General features: G+C 49.7%; 1 protein-coding gene across 1 annotated transcript in view; it reads right to left on the bottom strand.

The window, feature by feature from the left end:
* The window catches only part of NOBOX (NOBOX oogenesis homeobox), a 20,731-nt gene extending 5,899 nt beyond the window's left edge, over nt 1-14,832 (bottom strand). Inside the window, 1 exon segment of the mRNA XM_015596161.1 lies at nt 14,650-14,832. Within this exon segment, the coding sequence (XP_015451647.1) occupies nt 14,650-14,832 (183 nt within the window).
* Between the last annotated feature and the right edge of the window lie 4,488 nt (nt 14,833-19,320).

Here is a 19,320-nt window from a genome sequence, read left to right as displayed (position 1 = left end):
ACGCGGCAACGCGCCTGGTTGTGGCTAGGGGCTTGGACACCGTCCTCGGCGTGAACTGTGGACGGCGACTTCTGGCGCCACTTAGCAAGGGGACTGATGTGGAGGTCGTTAGAGCGCGGAGCTGACCTCGGCGACGACGAAGGGCAAGCCGAAAGGACCCGTGCTCCAAGGTAAGCTCGGCGCGGCACACATTTCTTGGGAGGGGGACACCTGCGCGCGCTCGGGGTCGGGGGGGCACAGGTGACGGCAGAGGCGCTGTGTGGTCACGGTGTCCACCCGCCTGATACCACCGCTTTAATCTCCGATAGTGAAGGGGAGTTTGCCGAGGGGGACCTGGTAAGGTAATCTTTATGATTCCTCGTTCATAGAATGTCTCTCGCCTCCGTTGTCAAATAATTTCAGAATTTAAAAATTTCGGTTGCCTCTTCCCTACATTCGCGTCGAGTGGGAAGGGCTGGCCCAATTGAAACAGGTGTTTGGGGTGCGGGCGGCCTGATGGAAGCCAGGTGTTCTGCTTTTAGGCTTTGCAAGACTGGCCCCCCGCACGCTTTCACGCCCTGATCACCTGTTGGTACATTTTCCTGCGCCTTAAATCCCCTTGAGCGGTTTGGAGAGTTGTGAGAACTTTAGTTCTTTTTGAAACGTAAAAATATAAACGGATTAACTTTGTAGTAATATAATGAAAACCTCACGTGTCTGCTGTTTCATTCTGACCCCTATAATGTCCTCTGGTAAATGAGGGGTTTAGAAATAGGAGCCAGTTTTTCAGCTAGAAACGAACGGTTCTAGGCCACGGCCATCTAGGAGTGGGGACCGTGGAGCTGCTTTTCTGTTTGAAGAATCAGGGCCATTCGGTGGTGACATGGTGGTAAACGGAACACAGTAGTCTGCTTGGTTAAATGTTCTTAGGACGTCTGCCATGTGCCAGGCACAGTGTTCAAGTCACTTCCTTGCCTGCAGAGGCTTAGGGGTGCAGAGGAGAGGAGAATGATGGGTAAATGGACCACGTCAGTACAGGTGGCCGTGCTGAATTAGGAGCACGTGTAGGTAATGAGCACAGAGCAGCAGGACCCTCTCCTGGACTCAGGCTGCAGGGCAAGGGGCAGCAGGAGAGTCCTTGGGAGAGGGTGACACATGAGTATGAGCTGAAGGTTGAAAGGAGAGGCAGGTTAAATGTAAAGCTTATTAGGTCACAGCCCTGCTTACAGTCCTACGCTCACCCCTCCCTGCCTGCCGGTGGGATGAGGACCAAGCTCCCTATAGGCTAGGAGCCTTCTGAGGGCTGGGCCTCTTCTCTGAGGCCTCAGCTCACCTGCTGCCCACACCCAAATACTCCAGTTTTATGGTCTCTTTGACTCAGTGTTTCCCAGAATGTTCCTAACCATCCCTAGATCAACATTTCTTAGGGAATTTGTTTAAAATGTGTCTACCAGGCTCCATCTTCAGGTATTTTAATTGGTGGGTCCAGAGAGGGACCCAGAAATAGTGTAACAAGCCCCTCAGGTGATTTTTATTGGTGTTAGTTTGGGACACTCCTATATCTTTCAAAAACAAAGTCAGTTAAAATAATCCTGGGGATAGGAGAGGGAGTGGCTGGTGGGGTTTTGTATGGGGGAAGGAAAGGGCTTGTCCTTTACTGGGGTGTCTGCTGCAGTGAGAAGCAGAGCACGATTAGTTTCTTAACAGATCATCCTACCGTATTCAATTAAAGATAAATCACTCTTTTCTGCCATCATTTACGTTGTATGTCCTCTCGACAAACGGTTGCCCTCTGCCTGAAGAAAGGTCAGAAAAGCAGACTCAGATCACCCGTAGACTGGACACCACCCTTGCACCAAACATCGAGAGATGCAGGCTCTAAGTGCATACGAGGTTTTGCTCTGGGGCTTAGGGAATTGAAGATGTTGGTGTTTTCTAAACAGACAAATAACTGAATTTGTTGGAGTTCGGATATGACATCAAAAAAATTCAAACTGTTTCTTTTGATATTCTTGGCTGGCTGTTATGTGACTTTTTTTTTTTTTTTTTTTACAAATGTTATAATTTTGTTTATTTACATGACAATTTGATTTAATGGCTACAAGTGAATTTGGCCTACGAAGGCATGGGAGAATGTCTTGATGTGTTTTGTTGGGAAGGGATTGTATTTGTGATAAATGCTGTTAGAAGCCATCTTTTGCAGATCACCTTTAAGAGAAGGAGGTGTTTCTGGGAGGATGAGAAGGTGTTATTTTAGGGGTAGTTGGGAAAATTTATTTCTAAGTCGTCTTTGGTTACATTTCATCTTCATGATCTTCAGGCAGCTTCATATGCTCAACCTTGTTTAGAGGAAAGAGTTTTTTACTTTTATCTTTTTTTTTTTTTTCGGTTTCTCAGTTTTCAGAGCCAAACTGTAAGCCACCACAACCACCCACTTAGCCAGAGCCATTTATTACAACATTTTTTTCTTCTCGTGGTTGAGAGAATGACAGACCAAAAAGAAACATGCCCGATGCTACTGCAGAGTAAAATCAGTGATTGTTTTCAGTCTCCATAGAGTTGACCATATAATTTAGGTTAAGGAAATGAAATAAGCATTCTTGGTCCTTCCTCCCCCTCTTTCTGTAATGAGAAAAATAACCCGGAGGAGGAGGCTGACGGAGAATTTCAAAGCAGAAACGCAGGGTAGTTTGTTTATGTTCTACCTGCCACACCCAGGTGTAGGTGGCAACAGGTCATTGGATCTACCTGGACTGGCGAGGCAAGAATCCAGTCGTGAAAGCCGGGCAGGATATGAACAGGCCGTGGGTAGGGGATCATGGCCCCGGGGACAACAAGGAGGAGAAATATCTCCAAGGCCGGGGAGGGCAGGGGGCAGCCCGGGGCCAGTCACCTGTTCAGAGACCAGGACATCCTGAGCCTGAAGAAGCAGACGGCCAGATGATCAGATTAGCATGATGGGCTCACGATGACAAAGCTGATTGGTGCCAGTGACCAAGAGGGACATTGGGAACTGCCAGAGCCTCTGCCCAGTGGCTCCCTTGGAGCTCCTAGAAGAGGAGGGTTTGAGGCTGCGGGCCAGCGGTGAGATCACCTGGCCGAGGTGGACACTGCCCGGCAGGGAGCACGCGGGTTGCCAGATGATCAGATTAGCATGATGGGCTCACGATGACAAAGCTGATTGGTGCCAGTGACCAAGAGGGACATTGGGAACTGCCAGAGCCTCTGCCCAGTGGCTCCCTTGGAGCTCCTAGAAGAGGAGGGTTTGAGGCTGCGGGCCAGCGGTGAGATCACCTGGCTGAGGTGGAAACTGCCCGGCAGGGAGCACGCAGGAAACTGCCCGGCAGGGTTGTGGCGTGAGTAGCCTCACACCTGCTAAGCCCAGGCCCCCAAACACTCACGATTTTCTGCTTCTCACAAGAACAGTGCCCGCGTTTAAGGCACGGTTGCCACTGCTGTTGGCTTTAACCGGACTGCAGTGATCGGTCACCTTTGCTGTGTTTTCTGATTTATCCATTCTCATCCCGTCCGGTGCACCTGTGTTCGCGAGGCAGGCTTCCCTCTCCCTGCTCTGTTCTCGTCTTCTCCAGGCCCGCGAAGCTGCTGTGCTCATTACACCACAGCCCTCAGCCTCCCGGGCCGTCGTCTGCGGCTGCTTCCCCTGCCCGCCCCTCCAGACGCCTCACAGCCCTCAGTTCTAACCGTTCCGTGGGACCCCAGGCTCCCAGAGTGGCCCTCACCTTTCTGAGCCTCAGCACCGCTGATCCTGAAACCTCTGAAGATGTCAGTGTGACACTGCAGAGCCCAACCCAATATTCCCTTTTCTGGGAAGCCAGACTGGGCGGGTCCCTCCCGTGCCCTCCCGTGCCCTCCCGTGCTATTCCCTTTTCTGGGAAGCCAGACTGGGCGGGTCCTTCCCATGTCCTCCTGTGTCCTCCCATGTCCTCCCACGTCCTCCCACGATTCCCTTTTCTGGGAAGCCAGACTGGGCGGGTCCTTCCCATGTCCTCCCATGTCCTCCCATGTCCTCCCATGTCCTCCCACAGCACTGTGTTTGCGATGAAACTGCCTCACCTGGCATGGGCTGACCTGGCCAGTGTCCTGCGTGTCCTCCACTGGACTGTGAGTCCTTAGGTGCCGTCATGCATGGGTTCAGACCAGGCACTTTCTACTTGCCTTACAAATGCCACCTCACTGAATCCTCGTGACAGCCCTAGGAGGTTCTATTATTATCCCCCTTTCATTGAAGAAACTGGCGTAGAGAGCTTCAGTACTTTGCCAAAGGTCACCCCGCTGGTAAGCGGCACGCCCAGGGTTTGAACCCAGTCAGTCTGGTTCCCGCCTGGACTCCTCACCACTAGGTGATACTGTTTACGTGATTTATATTTGCGTCATGGTCCTTCTGTGCTTGGCATCGTGGTCAGCACATGGGGGATCAGTAACTGTTCATTGAACAAAAGTCGACCATCATTGCCAGGAGTTAGGGGGCAGGGGAGGGAGGGGGCCGTGTCTGTCCAAGGGGGCAGCTCCGATGGGACTATGCCGAGCTGGACTGTGGTGGTCACACGAGTCTACGCGTCAGATATAACTGAACAGAACGAAAAATACGCACGTACATTCCAACGACTGTAAAACTAGCGAAATCTGAGTAGGGTCTGTGGCTTGTACCAATGTTAGCTTCTGGGTGTGATGTTGTTCGTACTGTAGTTATACAGGATGGTACCATCGGCGGAAATGGGGGAAGGGTAGATGACATCTCTCTCTGTCATTTCTTGCAACTGCATATGTATCTACAATTATCTCGAAATAAAAATAAAAAAAAATTTAAAAGTTGATTTCAGTGCTCTGACCACAAGTCCAGTTCTTATAGATGCGGCTAAATTTAATTTACAGAAATAATATTTTGTGAGTAATAACACTACTAAACGTTGTTGATGGTAATTTTAAAACGTTTAGATTTAAATTCTATTTCTTTAACAGGGCTGTAGATAGGCCAGCAGAGGAATTTGTATCTAATTTGTTTTCAGAGTAAAACAGTAGTTATGTCTATTATAATAGAAATGCAAATTTATTAGCAAAACGTTGGTAAATACAGAATTATTAGAAAAGGAAAACCTATTTCTCATCAAACAACTATAAGCTGTTGACAAGCTGGTGCATTTCCTCTCAGCATTTTTGCCATTGCTGTGTTTTATACGTGTTCCTCATGATCGTAATTATATTCCGTATGTAATTTTGAGCATTTTTCCCCTCGACTGTGTCGTGAAAAGCACAGTTCGGGTTCACTGTTTTCCTTCTTCAGAATTTATCGAGAGGCAGTACCATACTTTATCCTCCACCTGTTGGAAAAAACGTAAAGTTCTACATTTTTCAAAATTGTAAAGCAAATTTGAAATAGAGCTTCTCTTGTTTTCTCTGACAGCCTTTTGAAAAAAGTCTCTCCCCCTTGGTGATCGCCCTGGTCTCTGATCTTTTATAGTCTCGAACCCGTGCGGAGCCGCAGGGTTGTGTGGCACAGAAACCGACAGGCATTCGGGTTGGCGAGTGCACAGCCGAAGCGTGTCGTCCAGGCAGGGTCTGGGGCTCCGAGGTCACGAATGTGACAGGCCGGCAGGGCAGCTTCAGCGACAGTAAGAAGTGCCCCTGACCTGGCGTTTTTTCCTCCTCTGGGGTTCCCGGGGCTACTGCTGTGCTGGATGGAGGCATTTCTGCTGCCGGGCTCAGGGCTGGTGGCTCCCGGGAGGGGGTGCTCTGCGGGGCCTCAGCGTGCGGGGCAGAGCACCACCGCGGACCAGAATGGGGGCCTCCACGCTGCTGCTGCATTCAAGGCACGGACACGTGTCCTCCGGGGCTTCCACGGCTTCCTCGTCCCTCGTGACCCGGAGACCCCGCAGGCCTGGTGAATAGTGCAAAGTGTGGGATTGTGGTCGGCGGGCTCCTCTGCCCTTTGGGGGCTCCAAACTTTTAGGTCCCTTAGCATTAGGACGACAGTTCTAGGCCTTTGAAGAGGACCTGCCCTTGTCTTTGCATGTCTCCTTTCGCTCGACATCAGTTGAGGGCACGATCACTAGTCTGTGGGTTAGAAGCTGGGAGCGACTCCCTTTACCTGGAGGAGGGACTGGTGAAAGACTAGGCCTGTGTTTACTGAGGCGGAGAGATGAAATGATAGGAGACTAGATCCATTCCCGGAGAAATAGTCAGGCCTGCGAAACCTGTCATTCAGTTTGCTGGAAGACGTGGGAGCCGTGGAACCAGGCGGGCTGCTCCGCCCAGTCTCCGGTTCACAAAAGGCCTCTGCGTGTCTCTCATCTTGCTAGCTGGGCCGCTGCCTGTGCTGTTCAGCTGGTGCTGGGGCGTGTGGACTCTGGGCCACCTGCAGGAGTCAGGTTGTGGCTCAGAGTCATCCCAAGGAGACAGAAAAGAACCACATTTGGAAGTAGGGATGTGCTAGGCAGTTATCAGACACGTCTTCTTCAGTCAGGAGACAGAAAAGAACCACATTTGGAAGTAGGGATGTGTAGACAGTTATCAGACACGTCTTCTTCAGTCAGATCTCATTTCTCGTGCTACTGCTCCAAGGCCCACTGTTTTGGCTTCTCTGTTGATTTGGGCTCAGGAGCAAAGGGGCAGGCACCGCTGCCTCTCCAGCCGAACCAGCTCTCACCCTTAGCCTTGTCACAGCTCCAGGCCTCCTTGTCCTTGTCACTCAGCCAGCTGGAATCACCCTTGAGTCCTCTCTCTTCCTCACAGCTGACATAGTAACCGCCAAAATAGTCTCGCCAATTCCCCCTCCAAAGTACATCTCAAATCCTTGAACTTCTCTCCATTGTCACCACTTGGAGCCGAGCCCCTCTCCCCTTCTGCCTGATTGTCAGTGACAGCAACCCAGACATCTCCCTGTTTCCACTCCTGTCCAGCTATAATCCATTCTCCCGAGGCTTGCAAGAGAGAGAATCTTAAAATGTACACTTAGTCACACATGTTACTCTTCTATTTATATGCTCTAATGACTTTCCATGTGCTTAAGAGGAAAATGAAAACTTCCTACTGTAGCCCTGCATGATCTAACTGCAGTTTATCGCTCCAGCATTGTCTCAGGTGACTCTTCCTGTCCTTCAGGCGACTTACACACATCAACTTATTCTGTTTTGGGTCTTTACGTATACCGTTCCTGTGCTTGGAAACTTCTCTTGGTTCTTCTAGTGGCTGGTTCATGCTCAAGTCTTGGTTTAAATGTTTTCTCTCAAAGAGAACGCCTTTGGCCACACGATTTACTTAAAGCCCGCCTTCTAATATTTTCTCTGTTTCGGTTACAGCTGTTAACACAGCATGTAATTACATTTTTGTTTGCATGGTCTCTTCTACTACATTCTAAGCTCCATGGGTAAAGAAACTACCCTGGATCATTTCACCAATATATACCTGTGTGTACAATGCATCCGGCATAGTGGCTGACTTATAAATATTAACAATTTGCTGAATGAATGAACTAATAGTTCATTAGTTGAGAGAAAAAAAGGATTATCAGATTCATGGCACAAATTGCAATTTCTGGTAATTCACAGTCTGATTCGTAACAGGCATTGATAAGGTCATTAAGTTGGAATGCTTCTGGAAAGCACTGGCCATTTTGAGAACAGAAGACTCTAGAAGCCTGGGATAAAATGTAGCATTTCAGTGCTTGTTGTACGGAGTGCAGTGAGACTTGGCATGACTCTTTAGTAAAGTCCATATTCACCAGAGACTGTGGCTTTTCAGAGGAGAAGCAGCTACAGCCCGTAAGGGCTGGTGCAGTGTTCAGCAGTGGGCACGCTCGGCTGTATTCGACGTGGGTTTCTTGTAGCCACGCACATAGGTGGAGCTTGCTTTTTAATCCAATCTGACAGCCTCTGTCTTTTGTTTAGGGTGTTTAAACCATTTACGTATAATGCGGTTGTGAATATGGTTGTGTTTTAATCTGTTATTTTGCTATTTGTTTTTCATTCATCACATCTGTTCTTGGTTCCTCTTTTTTATGCCTTATTTTTGAAGTAATTTAATTTTATGATTCAATTTTGTCTCACTTGTGGGCTCTTTAATGATAACATCTTTTTATAACATTGACTGTTTTAGTCGTTGCTTTAGGACTTATAGGGTACTTGTTTAACTTATCACAATCTACCTTGAAGTAACATTGCACCACTTCATTCAAATATGAGAACCTTGCAACAGTATATTTCTGTGTCTCCTGTCCTTTGTGCTATTGTCATACATTTTGCTTCTGCATATTTTATAAACCCAGTAATACATTGTTATTATTTTTCCTTTCAGCAGTCAACTATCTTTTCAACATTTATACGTCTGATCGGTCTCTATTTGGCCTTCATTTTTGAAAGCCGGGCATAGGGTTGAAGGCTGACATTTTTTCTTTCTTTTAGTATTTTAAAGATGTGAGTCCTCTGTCTTCTGTCTTGCCTTGTTCCTGGAAAGATACTGGCTATTCTTATTCGTATTCCTTTACACGTGTGATTTTTTAGTCTCTAGTTGATTTTAACATTTTCTCTTGCTCACTGCTTGCAAGTACCTTGATTATTATGTACTTTAGTATAGTTTTCTTTATGCATCTTGGGTTCATATAGCTCCTTGCGTTTCGTGCATTTATTTATTATAATTTCCATCGAATTGGGAGCTTTTCATTCTTCACATATTTTTTCTATCTCCCCTTTTCTCCCTTTCTCTTCTTTGAGGACACCAGTTATATTGTAGCCACTGAAGATGTCTTATGGCTCACCAGTGCTTTATATGCTGCTTCGGTGGGGGTGGGAGGCAGGCTTTCTCTCTCTCTCTCTCTCTCTCTCTCTCTCTCTCTCTCTAGTTTATTTGAACCAAACTAAACATATGCCAGGCAAGATGTCCTCTTCTGGGCATTAATCTATAAATTTGTGTTAGATATCTTTCGATATAAAACAATGGACTAACTCATTTCTTTAATCTTCTTGAATACAGTCTTCTTTTGCTTCTTCTTGAATACAATTTTCTGTGTCCATTCTTGGAATCCCTGGTATCTTTTCTTTCTTGCTTTCTTTCTTTCTTTCTTTCTTTCTTTCTTTCTTTCTTTCTTTCTTTTTCTTTCTTTCTTTCTTTCTTTTCTCTTTCTTTCTTTTCTCTTTCTTTCTTTCTTTCTTTTCTCTTTCTTTTCTCTTTCTCTCTTTCTTTCTTTCTTTCTCTCTTTCTCTCTTTCTCTCTTTCTCTCTTTCTCTCTTTCTCTCTTTCTCTCTTTCTTAATTTTGGAGAGTTTCTCTTGCTATGTCTTAAAATTTTCTAATCTTCAGTGTCTGTAGTTAGTTCCATTCAGTTTACTTGTCACCTAAGACATTGTGTTTTTTAGTTCATCTCCAGGAGTTTGATTTGGGTCTTTTTTATGTTTCCCGTGTCTTTACTTACATATATTTTCCTTTACTTTCTTGAATATATGGAATGTAATTATATGTAACTTTCTTAATATCCTTGTTTTCTATTTTGGGGTCGGTTTCTATTAATATACTTTTATCCTAATTACAGGTCATATTTTCCTTCTTCGTATGCCTGGAAATGGTGTATTAGATGTCAGACCTTGTGACTTTTACTTTGTTGTATATGTATAGGAAATGTGTGTATATATCTACTCACCTATGCCTCCTATATGTACGCACGCAGATGTTCTCAAGCCTTACACTGTGTTCTTTTACTTGGAAAAACTTTACTCCCTTCTAGACTGGCTTTTCAGTTTCGTCACATAGAAGGAGGCGGAGAAGCCCTCAGCCCGAGGCTACTCTTCCCTGCTGTTCAGTCAACACTCCCCTGAATAGTCTGCTCAGTGCACCATGGGTGGGTGACAAGGTTCTTCCACTCCGGCTTTTGGAATTCAGACTCTTCCTGGCCGCGTGTCGTGGTTGATGTTCCGCCGGAGACTTGAGGGGAACCCACCCCCAAGAGCCCTGGAGCTTTCGCTGTGTCTCTTTTGCAGAATTCTCTCGATGCAGCTCTCCTTCCTGTAGATCCCAGCCAGCTAGTCTCCCTGAGTTTTCACCTCTGCTCTCCACTCAGCGAGACACCCCCTCGCCTCTCGACCCAGAAGCGTCGTCCAGACAGTATGCCCGGGCACGCGTAGGGCTCGGTTCCTTTGTTTCTCTTCCCTCAGGAATTACTCTCCGGCATTGGCTGCTGTCCATTGTGTGAAAATCATTGTTTCATATATTTTGTATAGTTTTTAGTTGTTAAAGATGGTGAAAGTGGCAGTTTCTGTTACTCCATTTTGGCCGGAAGTGCAAGCACCCACAGATGATAAATTTCAGGGAGCTCTCCACTGCCTGCAGGATAAATTTCAAACTCTTTAGTTTAGCAAAGTCAGTCCATGACAAGCTGACCTCACGACAACCGCCATCCCCCCCTCTACCCACTTTCAGTAATTCAAAGCGATTTGGCCTGTGCAGACTGTTTCATCCTTGGTGTATTGCACACGCTCTTATCTCTGCCTAGAAAGACCTTCGTTCCCTGCGTCCCCCTCCTGGCCAAATTCCGTTTGTCCTGTAAGACTCAGCTCAGTTGCCAATTCCTCTGCTCAGCTTCGCCAGACCTCAGCACTTGAGACATGCCTCTGTCGTGCACGCAGGACATTTTTATGGAGTTTTTTCATGTGACTTCTGCGCCCCGCTGAGGTCTCCTACTTTCCTCGAGGGGAATAATCTCTCCTTCTGATGCACATCTTCGTCTCACAGCCTAACCCAGGGCGTGACTTGTAACAGAGTCTGGCAGTGTCTGCTTAGTGAACATTCTGTCTCTGTAACCTCGCTTTCCGAAGGTGGCATTGGCTTGCCTGTTTGAGGAACTTGGGAAGGATAAATAAGGAAAACTGGATGAACCGTCAACGAGAATAGCCTCGCAGACGTTCTGCGTTCCGTTCATCGGTGACGATGCTGAGCAGGTGCTGGTTCCCCTCCAGGACGTTATCTCAGCCTTGAGACAATTCACAGCCAATAGTTCTTTTTCCCTCTTTTTCACAGATGGTGGAGTTCTGTGACCGATTTCTGTGAGAAGTAAGCATAGGAAAAGTTATTCCTCGTGAGTCCCCTGGAGTTAATATAATCATTTTCACATCATCAGCTTCAACCCAGAGATAGTTGGAATTAGATACAGCTTGCTTGGTTGAAGGCTAGTATCTTAGAGGCTTATGTCCCACATCCCCTAAAATGCCTGGGCTGTGTATAGTCAGGATGATCTATATTAGCGATTCAAGATTCTTGACTGGTGTTGAAAGCTGCCAGTTTAGCAAAGAGCAAGCATATTGGAAGCCCACGTCCATAATCAAAATGGGAAAGGGTAGTCAGGTTTGTCATAGAAGAAAAACAAAACCCACCAGAGCTCTAAAGAAAAACCCAAGTTTATTTATTCGCTTGCCAGGCAAGAGAACATACAGCTCTGAGGGGCAGGGGGGTGCAAGTGGGGGTCCAGGGCTCTATCCACCAGAATGGGGGCTTCAGGTCGTTGTTTGAAGTAATGGAAGAAAACAACCTCTTTGAAGGGAACAGGATGAGCCTATAAGTCTGTATTGGCTAAAACAGTCCATTGATCAGAAAAGAGTCTGTAGTTTGGCCCTGTAAGGGTCTGGCACGTCAGATCACTCGAAATTGTGAGTCCTGTGTGAGCCTGGTTGGGACAGCTGTTTGCTGCAAGTTCGGGACTATTTAACATCACCTGGTTGGAGACAGTTCGGGTGAAACTCAGCATTCAGTGTTCATCCTGGGAAAGTTTCCTTTTACAGGTGTGATGATGTGATTTTCCCATGTAGAATTTGGTGGGGGTGAAGGGCCCTCCCCCTGCCCCCCCGCCCCACTTTAGCTTGGAGAAGGGCACAGCACAGGGTCTGCGCTGCTAGGGGCAATTAATGATGTTACAATCAAGACTCTCGACAGGCAAAATTTATCCCATGTTGGGGAAAAGCACTTGGCTTCAGAGTAGGGAAGGCTTGGTTTTCCATTGCAGCTCAGCCACCTGTGACCTCGATAAATTCATCCAAGTCTCAGTTTTTTCACGTAAAGCGGGCATGTCACGTCAGTCTCGTATCGGTTGACGGGAAGATTAAATGAGACGCGGTGTGGGGACCAGCTCCACAGTGGCCTGCCTGCTCCTTGCGTGATGACCAGTGATGAGCCGATAGCTTTTCTGCCCTGCACACTCCCACCACTTTCACGCCCGTGTGTGTGGATGCCTCACCTGTCCCCGCACACAGTCCCGGACCCCTGGCACGACCCTCTCATGCTGGGCCCCCTGTCCCGGTCCACACAGATCTCCCCCTCTTTGTCTCTCCTCCCCTCAATACGGCTGTGCAGGTCCTAATTAAAATGCTATTCGCAGGCCCCAAAAGTGACCTTTATTCACACTCTCCTTTAATAAATTAGGTTATATCCCAACTTCAGGACCACGTTCCCCTTTACTGTACGGTCTTGAATAATTAGTGCTGGAAACGGGGCTGTTTGCAGCAGAGAGTCAAACATAGTTGTTAAGCAGTGTCGGATGTGGGAATATCAGATAGTATCTCAGATGCCCAGAACCAGCACGTGTGTCTCCTTCATCCCCACCCCAGCTACAAGGTCATAAACGGCCCATAACGTGATCCTTACGATGCTCATGCAGGACAAGGTCTGACACAGCTCAGGATGCCTTAGAGTATTTTAAACTCATGGAACGGATTGGGTGGTCTGTCATTCTTTCCGGTCACAGGAGCAAACAGTCAAGGTGTGAGGATTCTGGGAGGCTGAGAAATTCATGGGATTATAAACCAACAAATACCCAAGTTCCTATAGCACAAGGTAGAGAACGGGGGGCCTCATTAGATCAAAAGAAACCGTGCGCCTCTGAAAACGTGCGAGGCTCCTGGGCTGCTGGCCATGAAACCGGGGGAGCTGTCGACACCCCCCACCGTTTTCTCTCCCGTGTGGTTTGAAGCTTCTGAGGCAACTAGAAGTCTCCCACAAGGTAGAGAACAGCGCGTGGCAGGACCGAAGCGCGTGGCAGGACCGAGAGACGTAGGATGACTGCAGTGTCTTTGGGCAACTTCTTCAGGAGCTGTGAGACTATCGGTGACTGTCCATAAAAGGCCACCCATGGAGGGCGGGGACAGTGTGACCCTTTTCCAGGGAGAAAAAGGAGATTGAGACATGGATAGGACGGGTAGGACAGGATCGGTTCAGCTGGGAAAAAAAATCCTCAAACCTGTGTCAAAACCACAAGGCTCACTTGTCATTCCTACTGCATGTCCAGCACCGGGCAGCAGGGCATTCTGCCCCAGCCGCTCCAGGACTCAGGCTGGCCATGTCGTTGGCCCATCATCTGTAAAGCACATCCTGTTGCTCAGACCTTCCAGCGGGAGAAGTGAGGGCCTTCCAGCTGCCTTAGCTCGGATTTGACCTCTTCCCTCCTGCTCATATTTCGTTAGCCTCAACTGGTCGCATGGCCCTGATTCATTGTGACGGGCTGGGACGTGCGTGAGAAAACGGAATAATTAAGGAGGCATCATTGTCTCCGCCTTGGGCTCCTCTTCTGGTCCCTGAATAGCTACTTGCTTCCTTCTTCCCAATTTCTAGAGACAGTTCAAAAGTTCCGCTTGGTCAGTGCATCTGGCACCCATTGCAGGGTCACCGAGTGCTGCCCAGCAGCCGTGACATCAGGTGAGGGCTGCCTCCTCCAGTCTGGAAACCTACGAGATACGTTCTGTGCTGCCTCCGTAACTAGTTCACGGCGGTAGCACCAGAGCAGGTTAACTGCAGTGAACACTCACGGAGCGTAAGGCCAAGCATGGGAGCGCGGTGCGTGCATTATGGCCTCTTCTCACAGTAGAGAACAGCGCGTGGCAGACCTTCTGGGGGGCTCTCCTTCCACCTTCTGGGGGACTCTCCTTCCACCTTCTGGCCTTTCCCTGCTGTCTGACAGGGGTCTCATGTTTCTGGATATAATCTCTCCCACTGCGTAATTAATCCGATTCTTCCAGTTTCTCTAGGAGCTTCTACCTACCGATTCAGATGGTTAGCCCCTGCATCTGTCTGTCTCTCTCCATGCACCTCTTCTCCTACTCTCATGCATTTTTTTTGCGATGTGCGTAGGCGGATTCTGTGTGCACAGCATGATACGGACAGTGCAGAGTAACAGAAGAAGATCCTTGGTTCTCAGTGGCCCCCATCACCTCATAGAATTAGGAAAGAGATCTTGCCAGATAACTCTTTGAGACAGTGATTCGTGCTTTGTTCATTATATTTTTTTCCCCTTTCAGGCAGGTGATTAAGCCCTTCCCATTCCCTCGACTAAGGAGTTTTGCAGGGCGGAAAGCCAAAGAAAGCTACTCGAAGTTACAGACTCTCCCTCCCTTTCTTAAAAGCGCAGAGGACGTGAAGGGGTCTGGTGGGAAGACAAGGCAAGGAGAAGGCGCCTTCGAAGGCACCGGCGGGGGGATCGCCCGTCTGGGAAGAGGCTTTGGCCGAGACCCAGGCGCTGCTTCGGCTGGAGGACCGGCTTCGGGGTCCGCTCAGTGTGCACCTCGGGAGGCTGGGGGCGGGGAACGACCCCTCTGCACGTGGCACCTTTCTTAAGGCGGAATCTCCCCTTTCTTCCTCCTCGCCCCGCTGCGGAAGTGCCCTGGGGTACAGCGGGGCTTCTTACTCTGGTGGCGCTGACAGTCTGCTGGGGGGCTTCAGAACTTTCGTAAAGTGAGATAATTCTTAAAACAGAAATACGAGCAGAGCAGTCTGGGAGGGCAGAAAAGGAACCGGCGCCCATCGTTCCTCGTCTCTGTCCAGTGAGCTCTTTCTGACTCTCCACGGTCGGCCCAGCCCGAGTCCGCATCGCGAGCTCCCCGAGTGCGTTCTCTGTCTCGTAACTCTGTGCTTCTTCCTCTTCAGTGTCTGCAGGAGTTCATCATGGGTCTGTTTTTGTCCTGTAGTGTCCTCCAAATCTTAGAAACTTAGGCAGAAAGGAATTTATTGAAAAATATATGAGCAGTTAATAGATTTGGGGGCGGGGGAGGGGGCTGGAAAGTCGTGCTGGGAAAACGGCTCTGCGGCCATGACGTCCCCACCTGCAGAAGAGCCGAGGGCGGCCGCTGCGGTGGGCGCCTGGACACCGGGCCGTCGTCGCTGGGCGTCATTTAACCTCTGCGTCTCCGAGTTTCTCCTTTAAGATGCAAAGCCCGGAGCAGAAGCACCTCGTGGGCCCGGTTTTGATCCAGCCTCACACTCGTCAGGTGGGCAGAGGCGGGGAATGCTGGCTGTGGCTTCCCACGGTGGAGCTGGAGCCTGCGCCCCCCACAACGCACAGGGGAAGGCGGCTCCCGGAATGGGGAGGCGTTTGCAGGGGGAGCCCCTCTGAGCAAACGTGCCCTCCACGCGTCACTTCGTACCCGTGTTTTCCCAGGCGATTCAGATTGGCCCGGATCTGCAGTTCCGACCTTTCCCTCCTCTTGCGGCCCGTGGCCCGCCTTGCCGGTCGCCCTCACGGCCTTCCTCCTGGGCGCTCCCTTCACGCAGGGTGGGAGCTGGCGCAGTCTCTCGGCCCCTTCTCATGCTGTCTCCTTCTTCCAGAACCGCCTGGGAAAGGAGTTAAAAAGGCAGATTCCCTCGATTCGCTCTCCCTCCCCCACAGTTCCGATTTTGCATTTCTGGAGTGGGACCCAGAACTCTTCAGTTTTTAGCAGGTGGCCCAGGGGATTTGGACGCTGGTAATGGCTATTCTCTGAGAAACAGGGTTCTCATGTGTTACAGACGCCGGCCAACATTTGCTCTGCCATCTCTCTCAGATCTTTTCCCCAAACAACATGCCTTCGCTATCGCAGACTATTTTCGAGCCATCTTTCTCTGTTTTGGGCTTTTCTGTCTATCCATCTGTCTCACCATTGCTAGTCTGAAACTTCCCACAGGCGTCCCCGAGGCAGTGACATCAGGCAGAAAGGGGGAAATTGCCTTCTCCTTCCCTGGAGATTTGGCTGCACTTCCAGAAGCTGGGCTCTGCGAGGCTGCTGGTTGGGGGGCAGCGTTGGGGGTGGCATTAGATACTTGGAAAGGCCCAGGCACCGACCTGTCGTGGTGGATGCTGGCTATAGAGCTGTTCTGGACCCAGACAGTCGTAGACAGTATCCCTGTGTGCTTCTGTGTCCGCCACCCAGCAAGCCCTCACCGAGGCCTACCCGCACTGCCAGCCACAAGTCCCATTAGTAGCAGAGTGACCTTCGGGCCCTTCTCAGTGACGTTCTGAAGCCAGGGTGCTGAGCGTGACTGCAGCAAGCGTTCGCTCCCCGTGTGGGCACATTATGCCCGTGCCCTTATCATTTCTTTTAAACCTCTTCCTCTTCGAACTTAATGGTGTGTTCAGAGGTTTGTTTTGTACTGTGGAGCTAGTCACATAAAGTTATTCGAAGGGGTCTGTCATTATTCACAACCGTGGCACCAACACTGGCTTTACCTCCTCTCTTTCCGGTGAGCAAAGGCTTAGAATAAGGAGGCTGCCTCCCTCCACGCTGGCAGTTCTTTTATTAAGAGGGTTATACAATTTTATTTTGTCTTATCCTTTATATATTGATATGGTTTTACGTCTTCTCACCTTGACATTTTCTTCGTGGGTTTTAATTTAAAAGCTGAAAAAGGAGTCTCGATTTTCTGGACCTCTGAGTTAGAAGGGGGTTGTAGTAAATCATTAGAGGCAAAGAGATGAGACAGCCCCATTTGTCCTGGGAACATTCTACATCACAAATTCAACCTTAGGCTTATGAGAATGCTGAACACCGAAACCTTAGGCTTATGAGAATGCTAAACACCGAAACAGGAGCCTCCGTGAGCTCTATTCCTGACCGTGAGCAAGGAGCAGCGTTGTCCCACGCAGCCTGTAAGAACAGGCACGGAGTCGCTGCTCCCTCGTTTCTGTGCATGAAAACACTGTGCTTCCCGATTAAATTGAGGGGCCAGCGGGATGACCGGCAGCTCAGTGCAAAAGCCGAATAAATAAAAGCTTCTGCTTACCCTGAGCACTTCCAATTTATTTAATAATTGTGGCAAGATGAGTCTAGGTTCACATACTCAGACATGTGAGAAATATCACCTTTATGTTCTCTGAGTCATTTTAATTTTGATGCTAAACCTCTGTCCCTGTACGGGCTTCTCCCAGGTTCTGGGCCACATATGGTGGAGGGCAGCTGGTTTCTGTCACCTGTCCATACAGGTCACCACCGAGACGTCCGTTAGCCTTGTCCACACATTTCCTTTGGGCCTGAGAGCTCTCTGTGGGAGAGAGGCTCTTCGACAGTCTGGACCGGTGGTCCTCTCTCTGTAGAAATTGCTCTCTGTCCTCTGTCAGGGGTCTTGCTGCTCCCTTCCTCCCACGGTCACCCCCTCAGTCCAGGGGCAGCTCTGGACTGAGCCGTTTGCTTCTCTGGTCCACTCTACCCCTCAACCCTTGTTGTTAGACTGAATTATTAGCAACTGAAAACTTAGTTCCTCTCTCCCTGAGAGCAGGGAGGACGAGGGCTCGGGAAGGGCGCGTTTGCGTCCCATTCTTCTCTCATAGCAAAGACAAGACAAGGAGAAGATGGGTACCGGAAGTCTCTCGTGTTAGCGTCCGGGCATTCGTTCAGTTCCCGCCGCGTATAAAATTCACCGCTCATTGCTTCTCGTGAATTGGCGCCGACCGTACCTTAGCCACCCCGTTACGCGTTGAAGGCATATCGCCCCTGCCATCGTCAGTCTCGGTTCTAGGGTGCGTTCAACAAAAACTGATTCTTGCACATTTAAGCAGAAAGGTCTCTGGGCGTCAGGGAAGTCTCCCCATCCTCCACAAAAAAAAAAAAAGGGGGAAAAAAAAAGGGGGTAAAAAATAAACGACGTGGAGTTGTGGAGTTAGCCAGATAAATGAGATGTAAGACTAAGTTCCGAGAAGAGAGGCGGGAGGAAGGAGAGGGGCTGGGCCCTGGGGGAGGAGGGGAACAGGCGAGCGCGACAGTCGCTGGCCCTCGAGGCCTGCACGGTTTGGCGAGGAACTGGACCTCTGTGCATAATGCGAGGGGGCCAAAGAGTGAGGCAGAGAAGCCCCCGCGACGCTGTCTTCCTGGCGGCCTTGCTTCGCGGGTGGTGCAGTGTCACACCCGAGTTCGGAAGGAGCCATCGGATGCCACGTGGTTTGCGTCACTGATGTTGAACGTCGTCCAGAGAATGCCACGGGCAGAGGCAGGGCTGTCCCTATGCAGTGTGGCCTTAAAGCTGTTGGCTGCTCCTTCATGGGGCGGTGAAGTGACACAGTGTGCTTTAGTAAGGCTCGGCTGCCACCTGGTGGACGAAACTCTCCCACAGGCACGTTTCAACATCGGACGAAGAGATACAGGCATATGCCGTGAGTCAACTGCGTTTGGATGCCCAGAAAAACATTCTGAAAACAATGTGGTTGCTCAGGGGCATTAAAGACTCACGTGACTGTCACTGGGATCCCGGCGTGCACGCAGAGGTCAGGATGCGCACGTGGGGTCCTGTCTACCTGCAGATAGGGTTGGTGGTTAATCAGACAAGCCTCGGGCACCAGGGTCAGGGTCACTGTCGTCTAGGGTGTTGTCCAGCTCTGAGGCTGTGTGAGTCTGTACGGAGCTCTGGAGAATGACTTTGAGGGCCGCATGAGTAGGATGCTTCTGCCAGCTGGAGCTAGAAGAGAATCCTACCCATTCCAGCCCGGGTATGAAAACTCCTAGAAACCACCCACTCGTAGCAAATTCACACAGGAAGAAGCCTCATTCCCTTCATCAGACAGCAGCCCTGTGAGTAAGAAGCATGTGAAAGGCGGAAGGGAAAAGCGGGCAAGGTCGCCCTCGCCGATGCTGGGCACCCGGCAGGTTTTCCTTAGGCTGACTGCTCCCGTGCCAATGTCCGAAAGAGCCACGTGAGCAGAGAGGAGGCGATCTGTTCGCCTTTGGGTTCTGGAACCATCTAGGATGTAAGAAAGACATCTTGATATGCAGAGCGATTAATATGATAATACATTTGATCCAATTTATACCCCTTCCCAAATTCCCTTGGCTCCCTTTTCCCAGGCCATGGGCTGCTTGGTCCATGAGAGCCGCCCGCCCCCCCTACCACCAACATTGTCCCCTCACCTAACACCCCTGCCCGCCCTGCTCTCCCCCAGGGTGAAGGCTGGGTTCTTTGGGTCTAGTCAAGCCAGTCACAACTGCAGAGCTGCCGTCTCTCGGGAGTTCGGAAGGAGCCATCGAGGTCAAAGCAGACCTCGGCGAGGTGCCTGGGATGCTCATGGAGGTGCAGGGGGTCGGGAGTGGGGCGCAGGCAGAGGCAATAGCGCGTGTCA

This window comes from Pteropus alecto, unplaced genomic scaffold (assembly GCF_000325575.1).
Source record: "Pteropus alecto unplaced genomic scaffold, ASM32557v1 scaffold48, whole genome shotgun sequence".
NCBI lineage: Eukaryota > Metazoa > Chordata > Mammalia > Chiroptera > Pteropodidae > Pteropus > Pteropus alecto.
This window is presented reverse-complemented; position numbering and strand designations above follow the sequence as displayed.